Consider the following 26184-nt stretch of genomic DNA (forward strand, 5'->3'; position numbering starts at 1 on the left):
CAGGCAGTGCCTTGCGCCCTAATCTCTAATCACCTAGGTAATTAGTGGTTTTACCCGAGAGAGGTTTCCTCTGTTTGGCTGTCAGGTTACATTTCTACCCCCACCCCTCACAGACCTGCTACGACATGCACATAAGTCATGCTGGGTTTTTCCGAAGACAATGGTACTTCCATGTACTACATTCCTATTGGCGGATACAACAGAAATACTCTGTTCCTAATGGTTTTTCCAAGAACAGGCAGGTCCGAGGCTATAAAAGGCCAGGATTAGCTGTCGGAGCTTCATTGTGTTATTGGAGTTTGAGTGAGCTAGTTCGTGTGTGAGTTTCGCTGCTACCATGATTCCTACCGCCAACGATACATCATCTTCTGCAGCTCCACTTCATCGTTTTCTGAGGTATGCTACATGTTTCGTTAATATTTTTATGTTTCTCAGCTTTTTCGTAGGTTATCTGCTAGCTAGTTTTTTCTCTGTACACTTATGTGTGGGTAACCAGTTATTGTTTAGCTTAAACTTTTAACAGTAAGTACTTTAAATATTCTAGCATTTTTGAGTTGTGCATTAGTGTAGTTTTGAGGTTATGTAATCAATCATTTTGAGTTAACATTGAATACTTTTTCAGCTTTAACTTTTATCAGTACTTTAAATATTCTACCATTTTTAGGATTGTACATGAAGGAGTAGCTTTGAGGTTATGTTTGCAACCTTTTTATTTAGTAACATTGCTAGCAGTTTAGGTTAGTAAGCTTGAGGGCTAGAGTTTTGAGGATATGTTTGCAACTTTTTTTATTTAGTCACATTGCTAGCAGTTTAGGTTAGTAAGCTTGAGGACTAGAGTTTTGAGGGTATGTTTGCAATTTTTTTTATTTAGTAACATTGCTAGCAGTTTAGGTTAGTAAGCTTGAGGGCTAGAGTTTTGAGGTTATGTTTGTTTTCATGTAACATCTAGCTACATTGTATTCTTAATTCTTTTGTTGCAGTTCTCCGTACGTCGAGCTTCCTTCGCGTGTTCCGTACGTTGAGACCGGACTACCGATTGTCGAGATGACATCTACCGTTCAGAAATGTCGTTTCTGCTCTGCCTCCTTCACGGCATCTAAGAATTGCTACCAACACGAGCGACAGTGTGCCGAGAACCTGCATCGTGACTACCAGCAGTGCCACCTATGTGGCAAGACTGTCGCTCGCAGTGACAAGATGCAGCAGCACCTTGCATCATGTACCGGTGCTATCACCACGACATCAAGCATGCGGTGCAGTTTCTGCTATAAGGCCTTCAAGAACTCCAGCCATGCCAGACGACATGAGAAGTCTGCTTGTGGACTAAACCCAAACCGCATAGTGCATTCCTGCGAGAACTGTGCTAAGGAGTTCGCCAGGGCTGACAAATTGAAAGCCCACATTAAGGTATGCAAGAGGCCTGCTCCACCTCCGACCAAAAAGCAGAGGATGGCAGTAGTTAAGCCTGCAGTTATGTCCAAGCCAGGTCGTACAAAGGTGGTGACCGGCATGGGTCTGGCCAATACCCACGGCTTCATCACCGCCGAAGTAGGTTTCAAGGGCAACTTGAAAACATACGTGGCAGAAAACACAACAAGTACTGCCAAGGACATATGCGCATATCTCAACTCCATCAAGGCAAAAATAATAAGCCAGCTCATGGAGGAGATTGAAGAGAATGGACCGCTGAAATTTAACATAATGCTGGAGTGTGACTACGAGAAACCTGTGGATGCCAGCGAAGACAAGAGTGCCTTCAAAACCATGAATGCCCCCCTCTACGCAGTTCACGAGGTGGAGGAAGCAGTTGCCGAGTCCATCTCCAAGATCTGCAAGGAGGAGGAAGATTACATGGGTAAGGGGTCCGGATGGAATTTATCGGCCGTTAAGAGACTACAGTTGAGAATCAACAAGCTTGATCCACTCCGTGCCAGCTCCTACATCGACCTACCTACTTCCATCGAAACAAAACATGCAGTGATCAATCCACAAAACCTGGATGATCACATGTGCTTCAAGTGGGCGATCCTGGTAAAGTATGTGGAAGGGCGGAATCCTGAACGTGTCAACCAGCGCTACCATGACTTGGAAGAGAAATTCAACTTCACGAACATCGAGTTTCCTACTCCAATCAAGCAAATACCGCTGTTTGAAAAACAGAACCCCGGAGTCTCTATCAACATCTACAGTATCGACGAAAATCTGAATGTTGTTCCTGCACGAGTCGCTCCTGAAGAGAAAGAACATCATTTCGATCTACTGCTCTTGGTCAATGACGATTCGTCCCATTTCACATACATTAAAAAATTTTCTGCCCTGGTTCGGTCCCAACTCACTACACACACTGAGGCTATTCATGTTTGCAAAAGATGCTTCAAGCATTATGATGATCAGGATAGGGTTAGTGGGCTCACTGGTCTTCAGTGTTTGGAAAAACACAGTGTGCTCTGCAAACAGCATGCTGCTGTTAGGATTGAGATGCCACAGCTTGATGAAAATGGCCAGCCACCTGTTCTGAAGTTCAAAAACTTCCATCACAGTGATAAGATGCCCATCGTGGTATATTGCGACTTTGAAGCTATTCTGGAGAAAATCCATACGTGTCACCCGAATCCTGATGAGCCATACACGCTGCAGTACCAAAAGCATAAAGCATACAGCTACTGCATTTATGTGAAAGCAGATAACTCCGTCATTCCAGCACACCTCACTTCTTCACTTCCTTCACAGCCTGAAGTGTATCGTGGTTGTGACGCAGAAGACAAATTCATATCCCGCATTGTGGAGATTGGACATGACGTACAGAAAATATTTTCTATGTCTGTTCCTATGACTCCGCTCACACATTCGCAGAACACTGCTTTTCTGCAAGCAAGGTGTTGTTGCTACTGTAAAGGAAAGTTCGGAGGGGTCGCAAAGAAAGTTCGTGATCATAATCACTTCACCGGTGAATTTATTGGACCTGCATGTAATGACTGCAACCTTCTCAGGCGCAGACCGAAAAAGATGATTGTGTTCTTCCACAACCTGGCGTACGATCAGAACTTCATTATCAGGAAGTTGGGGTACGACACTAAAGACATCTTCATCATTCCTAATTCGGAAGAGAAGCTGATAACTTTTTCCAAAAAGTTACATGATAAGTTCAGCATTCAGTTTGTTGATACGTTCCGTTTCATGAGTCGGGGTCTTGCTTCGCTCGCTGAGTTCTTGCCTGCAGACAAGTTTGTCAGTACTGCTGAGTTTTTCGCTCCTGATGACTTGGAGTTGGTTACTCGCAAGGGAGTCTTCCCCTACGACTTCGTTGATTCTTTTGCTCGACTAGACGATACGAGTCTTCCACCTATCGATGATTTCTTTAATATTCTGACTGATTCTGGGATTTCAGAGACGGAGTATGCTCATGCAGTGAAAGTCTGGGACAAGTTTCAGTGTGCTACTTTGGGGGAGTATGCTGACTTGTACCTGAAGACGGATGTTCTGATCCTAGCAGATGTATTCGAGAATTTCCGTTCCATATGTTTGGAGACATATAGTTTAGATCCATCTCACTACATTTCTTGTCCTGGGTTCGCTTTCGACGCGATGCTTCGAACCACAGGTGTACAGCTAGAGCTACTCACAGATTATGACATGTATATGTTTGTGGAGGCTGGTATTCGTGGTGGTGTAGCGCAAAGCATCAAACGTCATTGTGTTGCGAATAATTCATATGTGCCTGAGACATATGATGCTTCCAAGCCATCCATATTCCTAGAGTATATTGATGCAAATAATTTGTACGGGTGGGCGATGTCTCTACCGCTTCCAATTCGTCATTTCAAATGGTCGGATACATCCGTTGATGTTATGTCTATTCCGGAAAATTCACCTACTGGATACATAATTGAGTGTGACGTGGAGTACCCTCCCGAGCTCCACGAAAGTCACAAAGACCTGCCATTTCTCCCCGTGAATCAATGTCCTCCCGGCTCAAAACAATCAAAGCTGATGACAACGCTGGAAAATAAAGAGCACTACATCGTCCACTATAAAAACCTCCAGCAAGCCGTATCGCATGGACTAAAAATCATAAGAATACATAAAGTTCTTCAGTTTGAGCAGTCGGCATGGTTGGAGCCCTATATTCGACTGAACACCAACAAGCGTAAAGCAGCAGCAAACGAATTCGAGAAGGAGTTCTTCAAGTTGGCTGTGAACTCCACCTTCGGAAAATTGATGGAGAACAAGAGACGAAGGCTCAAAATGTAGTTGGTGTGTTCTGAGAAGAGGTTCAAGAAGTTGGTGTGCCGCCCATCCTTCAAGGATCGCACAATGTACGAGCCGAATTTGTCTCTAGTCCACCTGAACCATGAAACGATAATATTTGACAAGCCGATCTATGCCGGACTGGCCGTACTTGACCTATCAAAGATTCTAATGTATGACTTCCACTACAATACCATGAAGCCTAAATACTCTGAAAATATTCATCTGGCGTACATGGATACAGACAGTTTCGTGTATGAGATCCAGACACAGGACTTCTACCATGACCTCCAAGCCGACCCTATACTGATGGAGAAGTTCGACACCAGCTGCTACCCTTCCGGCCACCCTTGCTTCTCCCCCACCAACAAGAAAGTTGTTGGCAAATTCAAAGATGAATGTGGGGGAGAAGTGATGGAGGAGTTTGTAAGCTTACGAGCCAAACTCTACGCCTACAGGTGTGGTGGTAAGAGCGAGAAAAAGGCCAAGGGCATCCAGCGGTGCGTGGTCAAAAACCGCATCACATTCAGCGACTACCTGGTTGCCCTGCAAGAACACCGCACAAGGAGGGCGGGTGTAAGAGCCATTCGCTCCCGGCAGCACATACTATACAGCGAATATAGCAATAAGCTGGCCATCACGTGGGAGGACGACAAACGGCTGATCTGCGAAGATGGTATCCGCACGGTCCCCCACGGATATGTTGGCAATGACCTGTAAAATAATCTGTTGTATAGTTTTTCTGCTGTATTTATTTTCTGTTTTGTCGTTTTATTTTTTTGTATATATTTTCCATTTTGGTGTATAGTTACAGTTTAGCAGTATAGTTTTCTGTTTTTGCTGTTATATCTATTTTGTTGTAAATTTTCCATTTGTTGCATGGTTTCCCTTTGCTGTATAGTTCTGTTTTTCTTGTACGTTTTTCTCTTCATGAGATTTTATTTTTAATAAATACAATTTTACCCATATATTGTTTTACTATTTTAATATAAAACATGAATTCTCCTATTATTTTATTTAAAATTGGTTTCGGAAAAGTGAAATGATATTATACGCAAACATAAAAAAATATCTGCTTCCATGCAGCTTTTAAACATGTGTACGCAAACATGAGAAGAGAATATTACTTGTAAGTTAGGACTCTGAAAAATTTCTGGTCCGCTAAGATGGAGTGATAATTTTTTTTTTAATTATCATTACTTTAACTAACGCATCCACAACGATAGTATTGATAACATATATTTTAGTTAAAACCTATAAATGATAAGACTTTAAGAAAAAATTATGGTTACAACAACAAAATGACTGTGGATTTTGTAAATTTCGGTCTATAAGGTTCATAATAATGTTGGTAGAGAATCGAAACTCGACCTTATATACACTAACATACTTTAGAAACCTAAACCCGATGACGACATCCATCAGATGAAATCAAGATGGCGGTCTCCACTAAATAAGATGGCTGCCTCCAGCAGACAACGATGGTATATATATTTTTATTTTGATAGTAAATTTATTTTAAAGAATGTGGTGTAACGAAAAAATGTAACAGGGGTTAGTGGGGTGTTCGATGACGATGTCATTGTAACAAAGGAGGGGGGGGGGGGGGGCTAGTTGGTGTACTCATAATGTAGAGGAGTGGGGTGTTCGATGCGCAGGTTTTTAATTAAAATTTTATTAAGTAATATATTTTTAAATTTTATTTAATTTTTTTATAAATTTTAAAATTGATTTCATTAAAATCGTATAATAAATAAAGATTTTCAAAATGGCGGACGAAACTCAAATTGGCGGAATGTTCTAGTAAACAAAATGGCAGATAAAAACAAAATGGCCACCGGAAGTGATGTAATCCAAGATGGCCGCCGGGGTCAAAGGTCAAGGTCGAATCCAAGATAGCCGCCGCAAGTGACGTAATCCAAGATGGTAGCCGTGGCTCCCCGGCTCCCGACCCCCAACCCCCCTGCACCAGGACATACTATATATACCTACTCTTGCTTGTGAAAACAGTCCCTTTAAATCGAGGATCAAGTAGTGTACTTAATGCATACACTTTTTCCTCCAGTGACCTATATCTCTCGGACAGTGATGCAAAGAGATCATTCTTCACACCCTGCAGACCTGAAATTATTGGTGCTGGTTTCTTGAGCTGTTGTAGTAGACTATTGACAATTGGAATGATCTCTGATGTATTAACAGAAGCCTTACTTGCTTGCAAAGTGGCTTGGTCAAACATTTTCAGGATAGGTATTACATTTTCAATAAGTTCCCACTGAGCCACAGTTATTTCAATATGCAATCCTAGATTAGTTGCTGCAAGAGCCAAAGCTCTTCGTTGCTCATACAGTCTCTCAAACATGTGCAGGATTGAGTTCATCTTGCACAAGCCTATGAACAGGTGTTCCAACAGTTTTCTGGGTTTCTTTCAAAACTTTTGTTGCATGAGTTGAATGTTTGAAATGGCCCACCATCCGTCGACAAGCAGCTGTTGTGGCAGCAACCACTCTGCTGCTGAGAAGACCGTCCTTGATAACCAACTGCAAAGTGTGCGCCAAGCATGGGATGTGACTGAAACTGGGTAAGATCAATGCAGCTACAACATTTTGTGCATTATCACGAACAACTGTAAACACTTTATCACTGACTTCCCACTCAACCAGTGTTCTTGTTAGAAAGCTGCAAATATTCTGTGTTGAATGAGATATTTCTGGAAATGGAATAACCTCTATACATTTATGCTGTGCATAAAAGTCTTTGTCAATGAAGTGCACAGTTACACCTAAGTAGTCATCGTTGGCTGTCGAAGTCCACAAATCCATTGTGACAGAGACAAACTCTGCTTCACTTAGAGTTTTTTTTCACTTTTGCCACAGTTTCAGCATACATGCTAGGAATAACATTGTTAGCAAAATATTTTCTTGATGGTATGTTGTATCTAGGTTCGAGGTGAGCTGCTAGAGCTCTGAAACCTTTATCTTCGACCACTGTAAAAGGATGATCATCAAAACAAATCATCTCTCCGATTAACCTAGTAATACCAGCACTTCTTGAATCACCTGGCTTAAATTTCTCTTTTTTTTTCAATGAAACCCTTAAGTGTTGGTTGAGTGTGATATAACATGGTTTTGCTACATTTTGGTTTATCCTCTTCATTAGACGAACCAGTTTCAGTTGTAACTAAATTTGATTCGTCTACATTCTCACAAATATTTTTGTTAGGCTTACTAACTGAACGTGATGCGGCCCTAACATGAACTGGGTGTAGCTTCAAATGTTTCTTCATTGCACTTGTTGTTCGGCTCGTGCCACCACGAGAAATGTTTTGTTTACAGTGATTACAGGTGGCATATTTAGGATTACCAGAAACTGAAATGTGTTCCCACACTTCACTCGACATTTTGACCTTCTCTAAATCTCATAAATTAAATTTCTTGCCTTTAAATAACACTCTCACACCTTTTCTACAAAAATATCATGATTTCTGGAATTCATGTATCCACGGAAATCGGAAAACGAAATTCAACATCCGACGGAACAATATTTTGTAGTTACCAACTTGGCATTTATTAAAAGTCCCAAATGAAGATAAACGCTTTCCTGAAATATTTAATGGAAACTGAAAGGCACCATCTTGGCTTCAATGGTTTTTAGGCCATAAGAAATATTGTCGTGCGTCTTTTAAAATTAAGCCTCACTAAAGCATAGTGATTAATATGCCCGAAATTAAAAGTGAGGGGGTGTTTTCTCTAATTTACCCATTAAAGTTCTTTATATAATTATATTAGTTGTGTTTTGTGTTGCTCAAAATGATTGGCTAACAAATTCATTGGCTGGCCATCATGGAATTCTCAGATAATACATATTTTAACGTTGGTAGTCTACACAAAACAAACTTGGTCCCAGGGCCGGCGCGTCCATATAAGCGAACTAGGCAACCGCCTAGGGCGCCAAGTAGCTGGGGGCGGCGCAGCACGACACATAACAGCTGATATAATATGTTTAACTATTATTGAAGCTAGATGAAAATGGATTTTTATAACAGTTTGGAGTGTTTATGTTGATATAAGTAATTTTTTAAAGTCCACGGTGACCTGTTTATGATTTGTAATAAGTAAAAAAGTAAAAAAAAAACACAAGCCTGCTTACATTTGATTGTTGACAAAATCCTAGGCTTACGTGATATATTTTGAGGCAAGGAAATTTTTTTTTGGGTTGTCCGGTTGGGGGGGAGGGAGGGAGGCATTAGGGTTTTTCGCCTAGGGCGCCAATTTACCTTGCACCGGCCCTGCTTGGTCCTAAAAAAATTCATAAATAGAACGTGAATCAGAATATTCAAAATTGAGTCGTGATTAAAATAATAATTGTATAATGTATTAATTTTTGTCATTCTTTATTACATTGTTATTACTACATGTGCGACCGTAACTTGTGATGAAAGTCGGCATTGTTGTATTACTTAGTAACAATTTCTCGGTAAAGTTATTAAAAAAAACAAGATTCATATTACTAGACTTGATGTAAGTTTTTGGACATACGCCATTGCTAAGAACTTTTTCTGTTGAAGAAAAACTAATAAATAAAATAAATAAATAAAAATACCCAAAAAAGACAAAAACACACAAAATTAATCAAACAATTGCTGTTGTCAACAAGGATATGAACACCACAAAATATTCCAAAACAGGAATATGGTCAACAAACAAAGAAAACAAAGAAAAATGTACTAAGAGAACGAAAAAAAACCCCACAAATGATGACAACACAAAAATATTGAACCCAAAATAATTCAGCACAACAGTTGAAACGAGACAAAAACACGACAAAACAAAAAGACAAACACAATAGTTTTACCAAAACAGAAACAAGCGACGTTTCGGGAACTGCTATCTGCTCCCGTCCTCAGGCAGAGACACACATGGTACGGAAACACAGGTGCGACTGAGAAGGGGATTTTTTTTCTTTTTTTTCTTTTTCCTAACCTAACTAAAACTAAGTGTATTTTGTTTGGGAGGGTCTGGGTTAGGGAAGACTCTAGGTGCGTCCCAGGCCGAAGCCTTTACGCCTATTCATGCTGGGTTTAAGCCATGCAGACAAGGGAGCATGCATCGTGTGCTTGTTCGGGGATTGGCCAGCCATGGCTGCGATTGGCGCCATGACTAACTCCCCTTCTTAATACTAGACTATAACTAGATAAGTTGGGCCCAGGTAAAACCTCCATAGACAGAGGGAAAACCCTGGGCACTTTCATGCGGGATGCAAAATTTCGTGCATTAATTACAAGCAGGTTGGTTACAGGAACAGAAGGATGGTTCAGGAAGAAGAGTTGGTCAGAGTAGAAAGAGTCTACCATGCGGGGGTTGGTGGGCGCTTGGACGGTTGTGTCCGCTTGTGGTGTTTAGGGGCACTGGTTTTTTGGGGGCGACTTAGTCTTTTCCCCCCAGCTGCCAGCCAGCTGAAAATTAATACTATTTTGTATTCTAAAACTAGATGACATGTGTTGTAGCGCATGTGTGAGCATTAGATGTTTTAATTACGTTAATTACCCGCGAGCTGAGACAAGGGCCTTACTCCGGAGAAACTATAGCTTCAGGTCGCCTGTCGCCTGTCAATGGCTGTCGGCACTTAGAGAAATTAGTTTGTCCGTCATTGTTTAACCCTTAATCACAGCATCTACGCTTCGAAGCTACGAGTAATTAATTTAAATAGTGTTTCCGCGAGTTGGCGCGTCAGGAATCACTCAGGAAAAGGACACAGCTCTTGTCGCCTGTCGCAAATAAGGGCAGTCGGTCGGTCGTGAAACTATCCAGTTCCTTCATCGCGAGCCCTTCAGCCCCAACTTCTACGCTTGATTTTCTACGGTTTTGTGCGCGTGTAGTATTAAGTGTAGATGTGTTTAAGAGCTGCCAGCATACTTGTGTGAAGTGCGCTAGGAGAACTGTGCATTTTAAAAACACGCCTGCCCTCGCTATGTTAAAGGATAGGGCAGAATTTTCTCGCCAGTCCGCAACCGTTTGGTCGGGGTATGGCTTTTTCGGGAAAGTTGCGTCGAGCGTGGCCGGGTGGCCGCGTAGGCGCGCTGTGATTGGCCGAAGGGTCCGGCCAATGACAGGTCACTACGGTGGTCGGTGCGCGAGTACCATTTTCGGTCGCTTAATCTTAATTATTTCATCCGGGTCATATTGTCCGAGGGATGAAACAAGTGGGTTTTGATTTGTCGCACATTTATCGTAAAATGTTTGTGTAGTTCGAATGTAGAAATCGTGTAATGTCTCCATGTCCGTTTCCCGATGGAGTGCCTCTACTGGGCAGTATCTGGGGGCGTCTGTGGCGATACGAATGCATCTATTTTGTATTCGCTGCAGTTTTAGTAAATGTGTTTTGGCTGCTGTGGCCCACACGGGGGCTGCATAAGTAATTATAGGTCTGATGAGGGCAGTATACAGGGCCAGGCCATTGTACATAGTGCCCCCCATGCGCCTACTCATTACTGGGTAGAGTGAGCTCATTCTCCCATATGCTTGGCCGCGCTTGGTGTCTATATGGTTTCGCCATAGTAGTTTGCGGTCCATAATGACTCCTAAGTATTTAGCTGCATCCTTGTGCGGTATATTTTCGCCAAATAAGGTGAGCTGTGGCCTGTTGTTTGGTTGCGGTAGATTTTTGCGTGTAAATATTACTACCTCTGACTTGGTGGTATTAATTTTAGTGCGCCATTTTGTGCACCACTGTTGCATTGTATCTAGCGCGGTTTGCAGTCTAGTCGTAGCTAGGCGCAGATTATGTGATCTGCTATACAGGACCGTGTCGTCTGCATAGCGGCCTAGTTTCACGAGGCGGTGTTCTGGTTTGGGTATGTCACTTACATACACATTGAATAATACTGGCCCTAAAATGCTGCCTTGTGGTACGCCGGCATGTATGTGTTTGAGTGTAGATTTAGTGCCTTCCGCAGTTACTCTAAATGTTCTATTGGCCAGGTATGATGCTATTAATTTTACGTAACAGTCAGGGAAACCTGTTTCGTACAGTTTGTGTATTAAACCTGCGTGAAAGACTCTGTCAAATGCTTTTTCAACATCTAGAAATGTAGCAATTACATAATCTTCGACATTGAATGCGCTAGTTATTTCCTCTGTGAGGCGAACTAGTGGCTGTATTGTGGAATGCGCTGCGCGAAAACCAAACTGCTCGTTGGGCAGGATGTTATGTTCACGTATGTGTATATTTAACCTATGTAATATAATACGTTCGGCTACTTTTGACAGCGTGCTTAAGAGACTTATTGGTCTGTAGCTTTGCGGGAGGGATTTGTCTTTCCCTGGTTTGTGAAAGACAATGACATTTGCCTCTTTCCATTGCGTAGGGAAGTGCTGTAATACTAAAATTGCATTAATACACGCAGCTAAGTATTCCAGCGTTTCGTCTGGGAGTTGTTTTAAAACAATAGCTGGGATGCTATCATTTCCGGGGGCTTTTCTGGGTTTCATTCGCTTAATGACCCTTTTAATTTCTTGTGCGAAGGTGAGTGTCGGTTCCACTAGCACTGGTTGTTGTAGTTTAGTGCGTAGTTCCCTATATATGTGGGCAGTGAATTGCCTATCGCAAGGCTGGTTGTGCGGCTGGAATGCAGTTTCCAGTGTTTTTACAAAGGCTTCTGCCTTGTCCGCGGGTTTGAAAGCTATTCCCGTGTCAGTTTGTAGGGGAGGAATTTTCTGTGATTTATTAAGTATGCGTTTCGTCATAGTCCAGGCGCTATTGTCCTGGATTTTGAGTTTAGAAATTTTATGTTCCCATGTGCGGGCGCGCCAGAGGTCTATTTCTTCCGATATTACTGTCTGTAATTCATTTATTCGGCGCTTGGTTTCGGCCTGTCTGTGTCTCGTTTACCGTCTACGTAGGCGGCTTTTTTGTGCTATTAATTGCGAGATGTATGCTGGCAGCTCGTCATGCTCTAACCTAATCTCCTTTTCTGGTATGCACGCGGTTATCCCGTCTTGTATTTTTGTTGTGAGGTCAGCTATCGCTGCCTCCAATTCATTGCCTGTTGTAATATTAAGCTCTGTAGCGTCAGGCAAGGCATGTATTAAATGATTTTGAAAGCCCCTCCAATCGGCACGGTGATAGTCTTTAGTTTTGCGGGGCGTGTTGGTTTCTGTGTTCGCATTGTCAAATAGAATGTGAACTGGGAAGTGGTCTGAGGACATTTCATGCACCACTTCTAGCTCGAAACCTATATTAAAACGCTTATTAATAACTATGTCCAGTATGTCAGGAAAAGAATTTATTTGGCCTGTGTCATGAGTAGGCTCTGAGGGAGCATGCACATGGTAATTTCAGTTAAGTTGATACGTATAGAGCAGTCTACCGTTCGCTGTAGTGCGCCTGCAGTTCCACTCTATATGCTTAGCATTTATGTCCCCGATAGCCAGGAAACACGGACCTACATTGTATAAAGCCTCCAGGTCTGCCACGGTAAGTGATCGGCCTGGTTTAGCATATAAGGATATTATTTTAACTTGTTGTCTATTAATGACCAGGTTAATGCCTACAGCTTCTAAGTTAGGAAACTGTGGGAGCTGGCATTCTGTATGTTTAATGCGCCTATGCACAGCTAGAGCTACGCCTCCGCGTCTGGCGCCGTTATCCCGATCGTGCCTATAGATGGCATAATTTAATATAGTAAGTCTGTCTGCTTGTTGCAAAAATGTTTCATAGATTGCCACGATATCAATTTTAAAGTTATTCAGGTGATGAATGAATTCTGATATTTTATTTATAATTCCACGTGCATTCCAGAAAAGGATTTTGTATAGACTATTATTAGTATTTCCGGCCGATTGCGTTTGGTACGGTCCGGAATTATTTGCTGCCATTGAGGCGAGCAGTCAGGAGCTTTACGAAGCCCATTGTGGCCTGTATTTTATCTGGCAGCTCTGTTTGCGGATTGCACCATATGGCCATGAGTTGGCACATTGGCATGATGGTCGCTGCCAGGTTGGGGTCTGACTTGAAGGTCTCGGATTTCTCCAATACCTGCAGGAAGTCCTCCAGCACTGGTTGTTTTGGTGTGGGCACGGGGGTGGACTGGTTGAGAAGGGGCTGGAAAATGAGGGTATTTATCAGAGAAAGGGCTACATCTTGCTCAGCCAATGGCAGACGAGCTGTCTCCCCATTGGCTGTGCACCATGGAGTTAAAGCGGATTGGTTATGGTGGGTTGAGTATTGGCTATTGTTTTGTGCTGCAGGGATGTTTCTCTCTGGCTGAAAATATTTTTATTGCTAATAATGAAGGCTGATTCTTTGATTTTCCTTTTTATTTTATCGGATTCCTGTATGAGTGTTGTGGAGTCTTCCCAGAGAATTTTGTGGCTATTTTCCCATGTATGTTCAGCAAGTCTGGATTTTAGGGTTTCACCCTTCTTGTAGTTGTTTTTGTGTTCTTTGATTCGGGTGGATAGAGCTCTGCCAGTTTCACCTATGTACATGTGGCCACATTCACAGGTGATCTGATACACACAGTTGTGAGTTTGTAATTTTGTGATTTTGTCTTTTTTGGGTATTTTTATTTATTTATTTTATTTATTAGTTTTTCTTCAACAGAAAAAGTTCTTAGCAATGGCGTATGTCCAAAAAACTTACATTAAGTCATGCACTCCCATTGCACAAATCTTTTAAAGATAACATTCATATTACTAGTCTAGATCCTAAATGTGCTTTATTTTATTTTTTAGCATATTCGGAGAATACATATGTGATTTATGCCTTATTTAATGCCAATGTAGCGACAATGCATCCATGTTCATGAATATAAAGTAAGTTTCCCAAATCAGTACATGCTTCATAATTTTTTTTATATAATAACGAATTAAAAGTACAATACAGTAGAACCTCGTTAATCCGTGATGCGCTAATTCGGGAATCGGATAATCCGGGACGATTTGAAAGAGAAGAAAAAAAAAAGAGAAGTAAAAATTGTCAGCGCTTAAAATTAACGTCACTTGGGCCAGCCGGCAAACACTGCAAGCCATGGCGTGGGCTGCCAAACTCTGCAACGCTGTTTGTACCGACCCTTTGTGTCGCCTCCCTTTCAGCTGTCACATTTGTCACTCTTTAAACTTGAGGGGGATGTCTTGACTTCTGCTTCCCGTCTCCCTTTGTTTGTTTCCACCTGCCAACGCACGGCAGGCGCCTGGCGAGTGACGTGTCTGGCTGGCATTCGGTTGTACGAGGGGGAGGGGGGGGGGCTTCAAGGTCAGCACGATCTTATCTTTCTCTCTAGTCCGTGAAATTCGGTAATCCGTGATTATCTAGGTCCTGACCATCACGTATTAACGAGGTTCTACTGTACCTCAATAGGATGTGTTCCAAGGTAAACGTAAACAGGCCAAGTAAATTGTAAGCATTTAAGTTTTTAAAGTACTACATTTACATCAATATTTTTCCTCGAATCCAGAATTTTTCCCTCGAATTTCGAATCTTTTGAATACTAGAGATTCGGTGGGATTCGAGGATTCGAGGATTCGAGGATTCGACCCGCCCATCCCTATATTTTAGCATATTCTGAGAATACATCTGTGATTTATGCCTTATTTAATGCCAATGTAGCGACAATGCATCCATGTTCATGAATATGAAGTAAGTTTCCCAAATCTGTACATGCTTCATAATTTTTTTATATAATAATGAATTAAAAGTACAAAACCTCAATAGGATGTGTTCCAAGGAAAACGTAAACAGACCAAGTAAATTGTAAGTATTTAAGTTTTTAAAGTACTACATTTACATCAATATTTTTCCTCGAATCCCAAATCTTTTCCCTCAAATTTTGAATCTTTCGAATACTAGAGATTCGAGGATTCGACCGGCCCATCCCTACAATTTATTTATTAAATGTTATTTATGTGGTCATGGCAGCTATGTGTGCAATTAAAAACCACCTACCTTTTTTTTTGCCACCTGCCACGGTAAACCATATGGCCATGAACCAAAACTGGTGATGTAAAAGTTAAAATTAAGTTGTTTCATAACTCTCCCATTTAATCTTTAAAGAATTATTAATGAGAAAGTTTTTAATGAGATTTAACAAAAATAAAGTGGATTACTGGGCCCATATTAAAATAAGTTTAAAAGCAACATAACCAAATTGCTGCAAATATGGCGTCCTTGTGCATGTTAAGCGATGCTCATTTTACATTAGAAATATTTTGGAAAAGGCAGTTAGCAGCACTGAATTTCCAAACATTGCTGCTGAAACATTCGTAACTTTTTCTATCACTAAACATAAACAATAGTTTTGAAAGTAGTTGAGTTCATTTAATAGAATTGTTTCCAATAAAAATCTGAAATGAATTAAATGTTAGCACGGAATTATTTAAAAAGTCTAAATAAAATAGTGTAAGAAAATTTAACCATAAAATGTTGACTTTTGAGATGCTTCAACTTGTACATATTTTTCTTACTCACAACATAAAATTTCTTTTCTTTTAACGATTGTGAAGATCTGCAAGACTAAATGGATTCTTGTTTTCACCAAGAGAGATAATTAAATTCTAGTTAATATATAAAAATGTAAGCTTCTCTATTAATAGTGTGGTTTATATTTGTTTTTTTTTTATCATTTCCATCATATATAATAAAGTTAATTTACATTTTCCCCTTTTTATTTTTTTTTGTCCTGGTCCCTTGAAATAAGTAAATATGAGGTTCTGCTGTAATTACATTTGGTTCATTATTTAGTTATGCTTTAAAATAAAATTCTTAACCTAACTGTACAAACCCTTTTTTTTAACAATAAATACATTGATGTGATAATGTAAGGTTTATAAAGTTTGTAAGTTATAACATTATTTCCAACTTTTATCTTAGCTTAAGACATCTTTGATTGTTGGCAGAGTTCGAGCACATGTTTAATCTATCTCTATGCAAGGTTGAAAGGCCAAATTTGTAGTATAAATTCAAGATAGCAGTAACTGAGGGTATTGAACATGCTTTTAATATTATTTAAGCTGTATATAATGTTAATTTGTGTACAGAAAATGAAACATAATGCAATTATATTTTTGAAATCATAAACCAACTTTTTTTTGTACTATCTTCTGTTGAACATCGTCAGAAAAAAATTAAGGAATCGGAATTGGATTCGAAGAATCGACCCGTTATTTTAAGAATTGAAAATGGAATTGAATCATTATATTTTATGAATTGGTCCAACACTAATTTTTATGTATATATAATCTAAATCATTTGGATCAAGAAAATTTTCAAACTTAAAATTTAACTGGTTTAAAAAATTCATTGCCTGGTTTCTTTTTTTCATTCAATTTACACCTCTCTGTTAAGTTATGGTTCCATATACAGAATGTCCATAACTCAACATCAAGCTGAGAACAGATGTTAGGCCAATTAATCATGAATCTGAATCAAATCTATAATTCAAAAAGTTTCGTAGTTTTCAAGTTTATGAGCTCTCTCTTGCTCTCTCTCTCTCTCCCTATATCTCCCTCTCTCTCTCCCTCTATCTCTCTCTATCTATCTAATCCATCTATCTATGAATCTATCTATCTATCTATCTATCTATCCATCTATCTATCTATCTATCTATCTATCTTCTCACAAACTCGTAAATAAAGCTACTATTGATATTAATTGAAATTAAAATCAAACCTGCTATATTTTAAGGGAAAAAAATTATTTGGAAGACTTTTGCGCCAAAAATTTGAATAGTCATGCTATAAAAAAAAAAGTTGCTAACTTAGCAAGTTATTTGTAAACATGGCTAATTAAAGCAATCAACTTGCTAAGTTAGCTGTTTTAATTTTTTCCACAGTGTGAATAGTTAAAGTTACCTGATTAAAAATTGTTGTAACTTGTCAAGCAAAGAATTTTTTCCTCAAAAGATAGAGTGTTTAATTAAATTGTGAATGTTTATCAATAGTAAGGTTATTTATGATTATGTAGGAAAAATGTTTAGTCTCAGTATCTAATGATTTGGTGCAAGATGAAGATTTGAAACCTTTTGAAAAAATTTTTATTACTCAAAAACTGAAAAACATTTTTTACGTGATAATGTCTTATAAATCGATGAACGCCGGCTGCACGCACAAAAAAGCATGACTCATTGTCACGTTCCGCCTGAGCTGAGCGTGCAAGAACCAGCCAACAATCGTGCGAGAAAATATTCTATGATATCAAACACGTTAATGCGGGCTTTTTAAAAGCAGCATTTAAAAATTTTTGATTTATTTGTCCAATTTCGTCTTTTGAAATTAACAATTTATTGACATTGATATGATTTCAGTTTATTTCTATTATAACTAAATTGTTCATGATTATATTTAAACAAATTATTTAAATTAAATTTGCAAAATAAATTTTGTAAATTTGTAAATTATATTTAATAATATTTGAAAATTAAAAAGTCTGCATTTTTTCATCAATGTGTTCTTATGACGTTATCATGTAAAATTATCGTTCGTAAACCGACTTTACAGACCAAACCCCCCCCCCCCCCCTCCCCCTCCATTTATTCTGAGTCGTGATTAATTGACCTATCAACTGTCCTTGCCTTGATGTTAATACATGGGACATTCTGTATGTATCTCTCTTTCGTTTTACTGTATTATGGATAAATATTTCTTGGACTCTTGTAAAGTGTGGGAAAAATAGGTTTCACTGTATGGTAAAGAGATTAGAAAAATATTCCAATATTGTGAATAATTTTATATTTGATTCAAATTTTATTCAGATAAATAAACAGAATTTGCAGAAGCCTAATTAATCAACAGCATATATCATTTATAACAATCTGAGTCGCTTCTTGGGACCAACTCTAGCCGGAATCACTCTTTTGCTGCCACTCGTATCTTGCACAGTCATGTTTGTGTACCTATTCTCCTAGTCTTCACTTGAATCATCACTTCCTGATGGTAGACTGCTATTGCTGGGTTGTAGCAGGTTCTAGCCCAGCTCCTGGGCATGACCTCATTACTAGAGACATGATTTTATAGTTTTATTTTTATGCCAATTTTATTTTTAAAAGAGAAGATTTGGGTGTTATTGTTTTTATTTTTGTGAACTCTCTTTATTCATATTATTAAATGTTAAATACAGTAGAGCACCTCTTAACCAGAATCATTGGGGGGAGGTCTATTCTGGTTATGGGAAAATTCCGGGTAAGGGCACTTGCACACGCTCCGGCACAACCGGAGCCGGAGTTGGCACCAACACCGGAGGACTCACAAGACAACAGTTCCTTATGGAGTGCCGCACACGCAGTCCAGGCCGGCAGGGAAACGGGTCCGGCTGCCGGCATGCCGGAGTGCAGTCGGAGATGACCTCGATAATCCGGACTACCTGCCCGGCGCGGAGCTGGGCAGGGGAGGGGGCTGCCGTCACAGCAGGTACCTCAGTCGCTCGCACAATACAAAACACTGGCACATAGTCCAGGCATTTTATAAGAAAAAGGGGTCGATTTATGGACTAATTACAAGAAAAGGTTTTATTATATCAAAATTTGCAGAAAAATTCGTAGAATAACATATCCAAAATCCACTGAAATATACTTTATTTTGGTAACTTTTTTCCGGGATTTGTCCAGGAAAAATGCGGAATGAATTAATAACTGAAAAACTGTGCGTTCTACAAAGAAAGGTATAGACACTAAAATTAAAGAGAGCCAAATTTGCCATAAAATCTCAAAATTGTACAAAAATCTACTAATAACTACTATTTGTTTTCTGGAATTCGTCCCGAAAAACCTAAAATATGAAAATAAATTGAAAATGGCGCATTATAATGCAAAATGTTTCAGGACAAAATTAAAGTACACAACGATTTTCATAATATATTACAAATTCACAAAAATAAACACAAAATAGGTTTTTGGTTTTCCAGAAAATTTCCTGAAAAAAAAAAAGACAAATCGAAAACATATCGTTCGTCAAGAAAGTCGTGACTAAAATTAAAGACTTTTTTTGTATTAAATATAATTTCAATTCACCAAAATCTGCTCATATATATATATATATTATATATATATATATATAAAATAATATATATGAGTTTTTTTTTTGTGACTCATCCTGGAAAATCTTTAAAAATTCAATAAAACGAAAACGGAACATGGTATTAAAAAAGTTTCGGTGGTACAAACAGAAGCACACAAGATTTCCTATACTAGATCCTAAATTCACTGAAATCTGGTAAATAGATTTTATTTTGTGATCGGCCACGTAAAAAGTATTGAATATGTAGGCTAAATAACAGAAAGCATTGTATCCCATGTCAAATTATGTCAGATCCGAACTATATTCATTTTCCATAATATATTTTAAAGTCACTTAAATTATAATCCTTTTTCAGTTAGTGATGTGTGAAAACGTTTTTGAAATCTACCAAAATTATTTTCCAGAAAAAAAATCAGACTCATTTCAACTGCTTATCGTTTGAAAGAAAAATTTAACACGTCCATTCTCACAAAACATACTATACAATTAATTAAATTTACACAAGATTTACAGTGACCTGTTTCGAGAAGAAATATAAAAATATACACACATTGGGATGCACTCTGCAACACACAATACTGAATATACATGCATGGATATGTAGGAACACCCTACCTTAAAAGCCGTCACAGTAATTGCAGTCCTCGGGAGGTAATTCACGCCGGTTTTTACAGGTTGATCCATGACAGTTTCCACAAGCCGAAGAACATGAGATGCCATGTTTCCTACAACTGCAGTTGGATGCACCGCAACCATATTCCTTGCAAGTGCACCTGATTACCTTCAAAAGGCATTCTGGAGCTGTTGGCTTGTCTGTCGAAATTGGCAAGAGAAGGTGGCCACATTTTCTCCATCCCCATTCTTCTGGATTCATCTTTATTCCCTTTCATTCTTGTATCTGATAGAAAACCCTTAAGAAATGGAAACGAGCTGAAGCACTAGTTGGAGGTAACTGTTCTGGTTGTACATATTTGTAACTAGTAGCTGCTTTCTCACTAAACACTTTAAAACGTAAAGTGTCGAGTGTGTCACTTCTGGACCCATTGTACAGGTGCACTAGCAGCTGCTCTCCCGATTTTACAATGTCTTCTTTTGACACACTGGGAATACTATCTGAAAATACTTTCGCAAGTTGCCTGAAGGCACTGTCATTCTGGATCAGATCCAAAATTTTCCCCTTTCCTATAAATAGATGTGTGATGATGTGTCACATCCCATGAATGCATGGCAGAAAAGAATATTACTACAAATTTCATCACCAAGCTTCAGCTTTAGCTCCTTAATGAGATATGTTTTCTTCTGCCTTTGTTCACTTTTTAAATACAAACAGTTATGTGATTGTGCGTCAAAGTAGTAGAGTAAAAGGACAAGTAAATCTGTGTCTGTTCCTATAACTGGTGTCAACTGTTCTTTTTCACATTTTAGAGCTTCTTGGACAATGTAAATATCTGCATCACCTGGTGCTTCGACAACAGGACATTCTGCTTCGCGTAAATTATTGCTAATAACCTTAAAAATGGTCCTTTATTTCGCTCGTTCAAAAGAAACATATCTTTACGGAGTGATAGTTGCATTTCTCCTGTGAATTCAACTACAGGTGATGCATTACCTCTTGTTCTTCTCATATGTGCTGTGTCTTTAGTACTGTGAGTTTTCCCATATCCATCAAATACAGTAGCTGCTAATCCATAAATTTTGATAAAGGTCAATTATATAATGCAATGTTTTTGCCCTTAATTTAATTCACGATTTATTTTAAGTACTGTGCACGGTTTCAGTTTTTTTTTTTCTTTTGATAACATTTTTCCGGGACATTTCCTGGAAAACAAAAAAACCAATTAAATGTAGATCTGTGTGAAATTCTTATATATTATGAAAAACATTGTTTACTTTATCTTTGTCCTAAATCATTATGCTGTAAATTGCACAATTTTCGATTTATTTCATTTTTAATATTTTTTTCCGGGACTAATCCTGGAAAACGAAGCAGAAGTTATAAGCCGATTTTCTTGAACTTTGGATATGTTATGGAAAAGTTAATGTTCTTTAATTTTTGTCTCTACAGGTTTTGTAGTCAGATGCACCGTTTTAGAGTTTTTTTTTCGCGTTTTTCTGGAACAAAATCCGGAAAAAAGGTACCAAAAGAAAGTGGATTTCGGTGGATTTTGGATATGTTATTCTATGAATTTTTCTGCGAATTTTGATGAAAAAAACCCTTTTCTTGCAATTTGTCCATGTTTTTTTCATATCTTTCCTGGACTAACAGTGCAGCAAAGACTTGTGAGATGGCAGGGTTCAGGTACGACGCTGTGACGCTGATTGAATTGGTAGAAACCAGACCGTGTTTGTGGGACAAAACCAGCGATATTTTTAAAGATCACACAGAGAAGCAGAACGCATGGCTGGAAGTGTGCGCATTTTTGGAACCTAAATTGCATGACATGGACAGAAAACAGCAAATAAAAATAGGTAGCAAGTACAATATGTACAACCTCCTGTTCCAAATGGGGCACATGTTTCTACCGCGGATGCTGAAACCAAACTACCGGCTTGCTGGTGCGTGTGCAAGGACATCACTGCCGGCGCCGGAGCCGCTGCCGGAGAGGGCTCCGGAATAAACCGGAGCGTGTGCAAGGACAGCTCCGGGCGCCGGATCCGTTGCCAGAGCTAGCACCGGGAAAATACCGGTGCGTGTGCAAGCGTCCTAAGGGGAGTTGCGGTAGGGCCGGCCTCCGGGCCGGTTGAATGACCTTCATTCAAGCAAGCTGGTAGGCACGTGTTTCTTATCTCTGTGGGTGCGTGCGTGAGCGAAGAGGACGATGAAGAGGGTTTGGGGGAGGTAGTAGGACTACAGCTGCAGTGTTGTGTTACTTCTGTGTTGACGTGCTAGTGATTCACACTTCCGGAGAGTGTATAGTCACTGCCACGCACCGTTTACATTTCACATACACAAGAATAACACTTCAAGCATCTCGTTTAAAAACACAGAGATAGAGAAATACAGGTAAATGTAGACTGGTTAACCATATATTAACGTATAAATATGTAGATAATACATATTTGTACACTAAATTATTGTCTACAAACTGAAAGCATCACACGTTGGAAGTAAATGTTACTGGCTATCACAAGTGTCAGTGTGTGTAGTGGGAGTCGGTGTACATTCTCGGGCCGGCCGGAATTTTCCGTTTACTTGACATAGTGAAACAATAAAACTACTTATAGCATAAACATCTTTAAAGTAATTCACGTCCGACGCGAAAAACAGCGGTGTATTTACGCAATGCGCGGGAAAGACTGGCCATAATTAGCTCTCTGACAGACGTACGCGCGCGCGTCTACAAGACATGTACAGTCAGGCAAAAGCAAAAAAACCTCGTTCCAGTGCGGAAATGTTTTGGAGATGTTTTGTAATGTTTTAATTTTTTTTGGAAAATTAGTTCCGGATATCGGGAGTTCCGTTTGTGGGAATTACGGTTGAGGGGTGCTCTACTGTACCACTAACTTAATCAAAACAGTGTAATTTTTACTATTACATGATAGACTTTTACAATATAATAATTTGTAACAAGCATATCTGACTACTGAAAACCTTAAAAATAGATCAGCAAATATATGTGTGTTTGAAAAATGTACCAATGTTGTAATATTAAAAAATTAGGTAATAATAATAGTTGGAATATTAAAAAAAAAGCAAAAAATTTTTTTTCCAAAGTATGTTGTACATACATTTTTGTACAAAATGGATGCTAAATAATTTACATTCATGAATTTAATGTATTATTATATTACGTCTTTGGAATTCAAATTGAGTTTTGATTTAATATGCTGATTAATTTCATGCTTTTTGGTTGTATTTTGGTGCTTTATTAGGAATTACATTGTGTATTGACCTGCTTTTCTGTGTTATCTCGGTTGTATCACAAATCACCATAAAATCTTATCCCTAAATTTGACTAAATCAGTATCCAAGGGGTTTGGCACCCACCACCATCAGGAGGGACATGTCTGTGCCTCTACGCATGACCGTGTGATGAAGCTCTACATTTACCTCCGTCATCGAGTTAAACTAGCCAAATAAACTGGATTTTTGGCCATTACGTTAAGTTAATATCCAGGCCAACCGATAAATTTGATCTCAAGCTAAACTGAGAATGATTTTGTTGAACAGAGCAGTAAGTATCCAGTATTGAATGCTGTGGAAATGTTGCTTAGGCATAAAATATTTAAGGAATCTATCATCTGCAAGATATTTATTAATTTAACATAAAATTATGTTAATTAATTAGTTGCAGTTTAAAATGTATGATTCACAACACAGTGTGTATTTGAGTAATTGTATTGTTTTATGCTGGTAGCAAGGGGTACAGAAATATAGTACATTTATATTTAGCTACGAAATTATTCAGTTTACCCTCTGAAATCGTCAAATACATCAGCTTCATATTGTTGTAAAGATTTTAAGAAAATATTGGAGAAAATTGAGTAAATTGAATATTGACAGTTTTGAAGTCCTGTTACAGTTCCCCAATGTATGATGTTCTTTACGTAGTGATGGATAAAAACTGATGCTAATCCAATCGCCAACACATTTCCTTAACAGATCTGATAACCGATAGAAAACTGATTCAGTCCTTTTTGTAAATAATTGCAATGCAAGTCTCCAGATATTCAAATTTTAAGTAATAATATCATAGTAAAATTATTTATTATAAGGATTTTTGTTAGATGACAAAAAAAAGTATTGTACTGCATAAAATTTGTGCATAGCACAATACATATTATGCATTTATTTGACTTATTTAAAACACATTATTCAAGTATAGGCGTTAATTACAGAAAAAATTGGAGTAAAAGATGCATACAGAACTATAAACAGTAAAATAGAAAAAGATGGGTGACATCTTCATAGATGATTTTTTTTATGTGTATCAGTTTTTCAAGTATCGGTTGGAAACAATTGCCTTTATCAGAAATCCAGAAAATTGGGACTATCTACTGATACTGATACACCTTAATACATTTCTACTTCTTAGTATGTCATTACTCATTACATAGATCAAATTATGATACATATTGATTCTGGAAACTTAGTAACTAATCCATGTTGGCTGCGGCTGCCTTGAAGGTTGTGGAGGGAAGGCTGCTGACAAACAGTTTATGAAACTAACATTTAAAGCATTGAATGTGCCAACACCATAGTCACAATTAATGTCTTCTATTTCTTGCACATTTTTTTTTTTATGACCCTTAAAACCTAGATTCATAGTTATGGGTGGTTTAAGGTGTTCTTTGTGGTTCTAATTCAAAATATGAATGAAAGAAAATTGGGATTACTGGTTTACCTTTTCACAAAGTTCTTGTAAAAGACATGTTTGAAGTGATGAGAGTTGTGTAACGTGTTCCAGAGTGCACCAGCAACACCCATCGTACGGCCCGGCCTGCTGCTTGGCCAAGCGGTGGCTGTCTTCTCAGCTGCTGGACCCCCGGCACTTCCCGGACGCTGTCACGGAGCTCCTGGTGGCCTGGCTGTACCTGTGCCCAGAGCCGTGCCAGCCCCCCATGCAGCCCCAGTTGGCCTTCTTCCGGTTCCTGCACCTGGTCAGCTCCACCAACTGGAGCTCCGAGCCCATCATCCTCAACTTCAACAACGAGATGATGCGTGAGAGCCCCTTTGCTGTGCTGCTGTTGGTGTGGCTGAATCTCACACCATGCTAGTTATTTAATTTTCTCGTCGTCACTATTATTTTTTGCCTGTTTCTGTAAATTCATCACAATAACTCTCTTGCATTTCATGTTTCATGTCAACATTTTTCACCGGATATTTACTAGAGATTATCTAATAGTGTTAAAAAGTCACACAAGAGATCATCATTATGATTACTTGCATTATCTTTTATATGTTTAAAATGTTAAGTAAATATATGATGAGAAAATTTGTGACACATGCGCAGGAAAATTGCTTAATTATACTGTAAAATTATTTGAACTGTGGGTGAGGTTAAATTACCAATTTTAAAATTGTCATTCACAGTAGGTATTTTCAATATACAGTCAAACCTCTCTGAAACGACCCCTCACGGTTCTCAGGAATAGGGTCGTAATAGAGGGGGGAGCTTAATAGATGTTTTCCGAAATTTTCAGTTGATTTCAACACCCCCCCCCTCACCATTCCCAAACCGCTACTCGCTAAGAAACCAGCCATACAATGGCAGGATGCTATCACTCACAATGCTAGACGGCTTTGCTTTAAACCTTCATGACAAGTCCATCGCCCTACAGGCCACCTCTAAAGAAAATATGTCAAAAGACAGTTTATTTTTACTGGTTAGTTTACATGTACGTTTTCTGCTTGCCGTAGTTAAATACACTAAAATCCCGATATCACAAACCCCGGATTTAACGAAGCAGTGATTTTACGAGTACATTCTCGGGAAACGTCAAAAAATTGGACATTTTGACCAAAATGTGAAAATCAGAAAGAAAAAAAAATTAAAAAAAACGAAATGAAAGATTATTAAAATCTGTTAATTTTAACACACAGCGTATTTTTGTGTCAGCTTTAATACTTCCAATAATTTTCATGTAAGTACAACAAAAAAACAATGGATATTTCCTTTAAAAATATGGCAGCTGTAGGTTCTGCAACACGAGTGGGCGCACACGAAGCTCGCCCGCCCGGCTGGCTGGCGGCAGCGGTTTCATGACGCATAATCTCGCCCCTCCCTCCCCTCAACATTCTTCAAGGCTAGCTCATCCCTCCCAGACACACAAACCATCTAGTGTCCTCCCTTATACCATCCCAACTTAGCTCTCCTTTGAAAAACCTTCAGTAAAAAATGCCCATTTCACCCTCCCTTCTCCCGTAAAATTGGGCTATTATGAATGGAGTACTAAAACGATGAGGGAGGGGTCAAAATATGTCATTTTT

The 26184-nt window shown here is 38.9% G+C and overlaps 1 protein-coding gene across 2 annotated transcripts in view; it reads left to right on the plus strand.

Moving 5' to 3' along the window:
* LOC134527140 (nucleolar protein 6) overlaps window positions 1-26184 on the plus strand; it is a 227698-nt gene that overhangs the window by 157004 nt on the left and 44510 nt on the right. For both annotated transcript variants that reach the window (XM_063359531.1, XM_063359532.1), the window contains exon 15: window positions 24662-24915. In XM_063359531.1, the coding sequence (XP_063215601.1) occupies window positions 24662-24915 (254 nt within the window). The remainder of the gene's footprint in view (window positions 1-24661; window positions 24916-26184) is intronic.

This window comes from Bacillus rossius, chromosome 1 (assembly GCF_032445375.1).
Source record: "Bacillus rossius redtenbacheri isolate Brsri chromosome 1, Brsri_v3, whole genome shotgun sequence".
Classification (NCBI taxonomy): Eukaryota; Metazoa; Arthropoda; class Insecta; order Phasmatodea; family Bacillidae; genus Bacillus; species Bacillus rossius.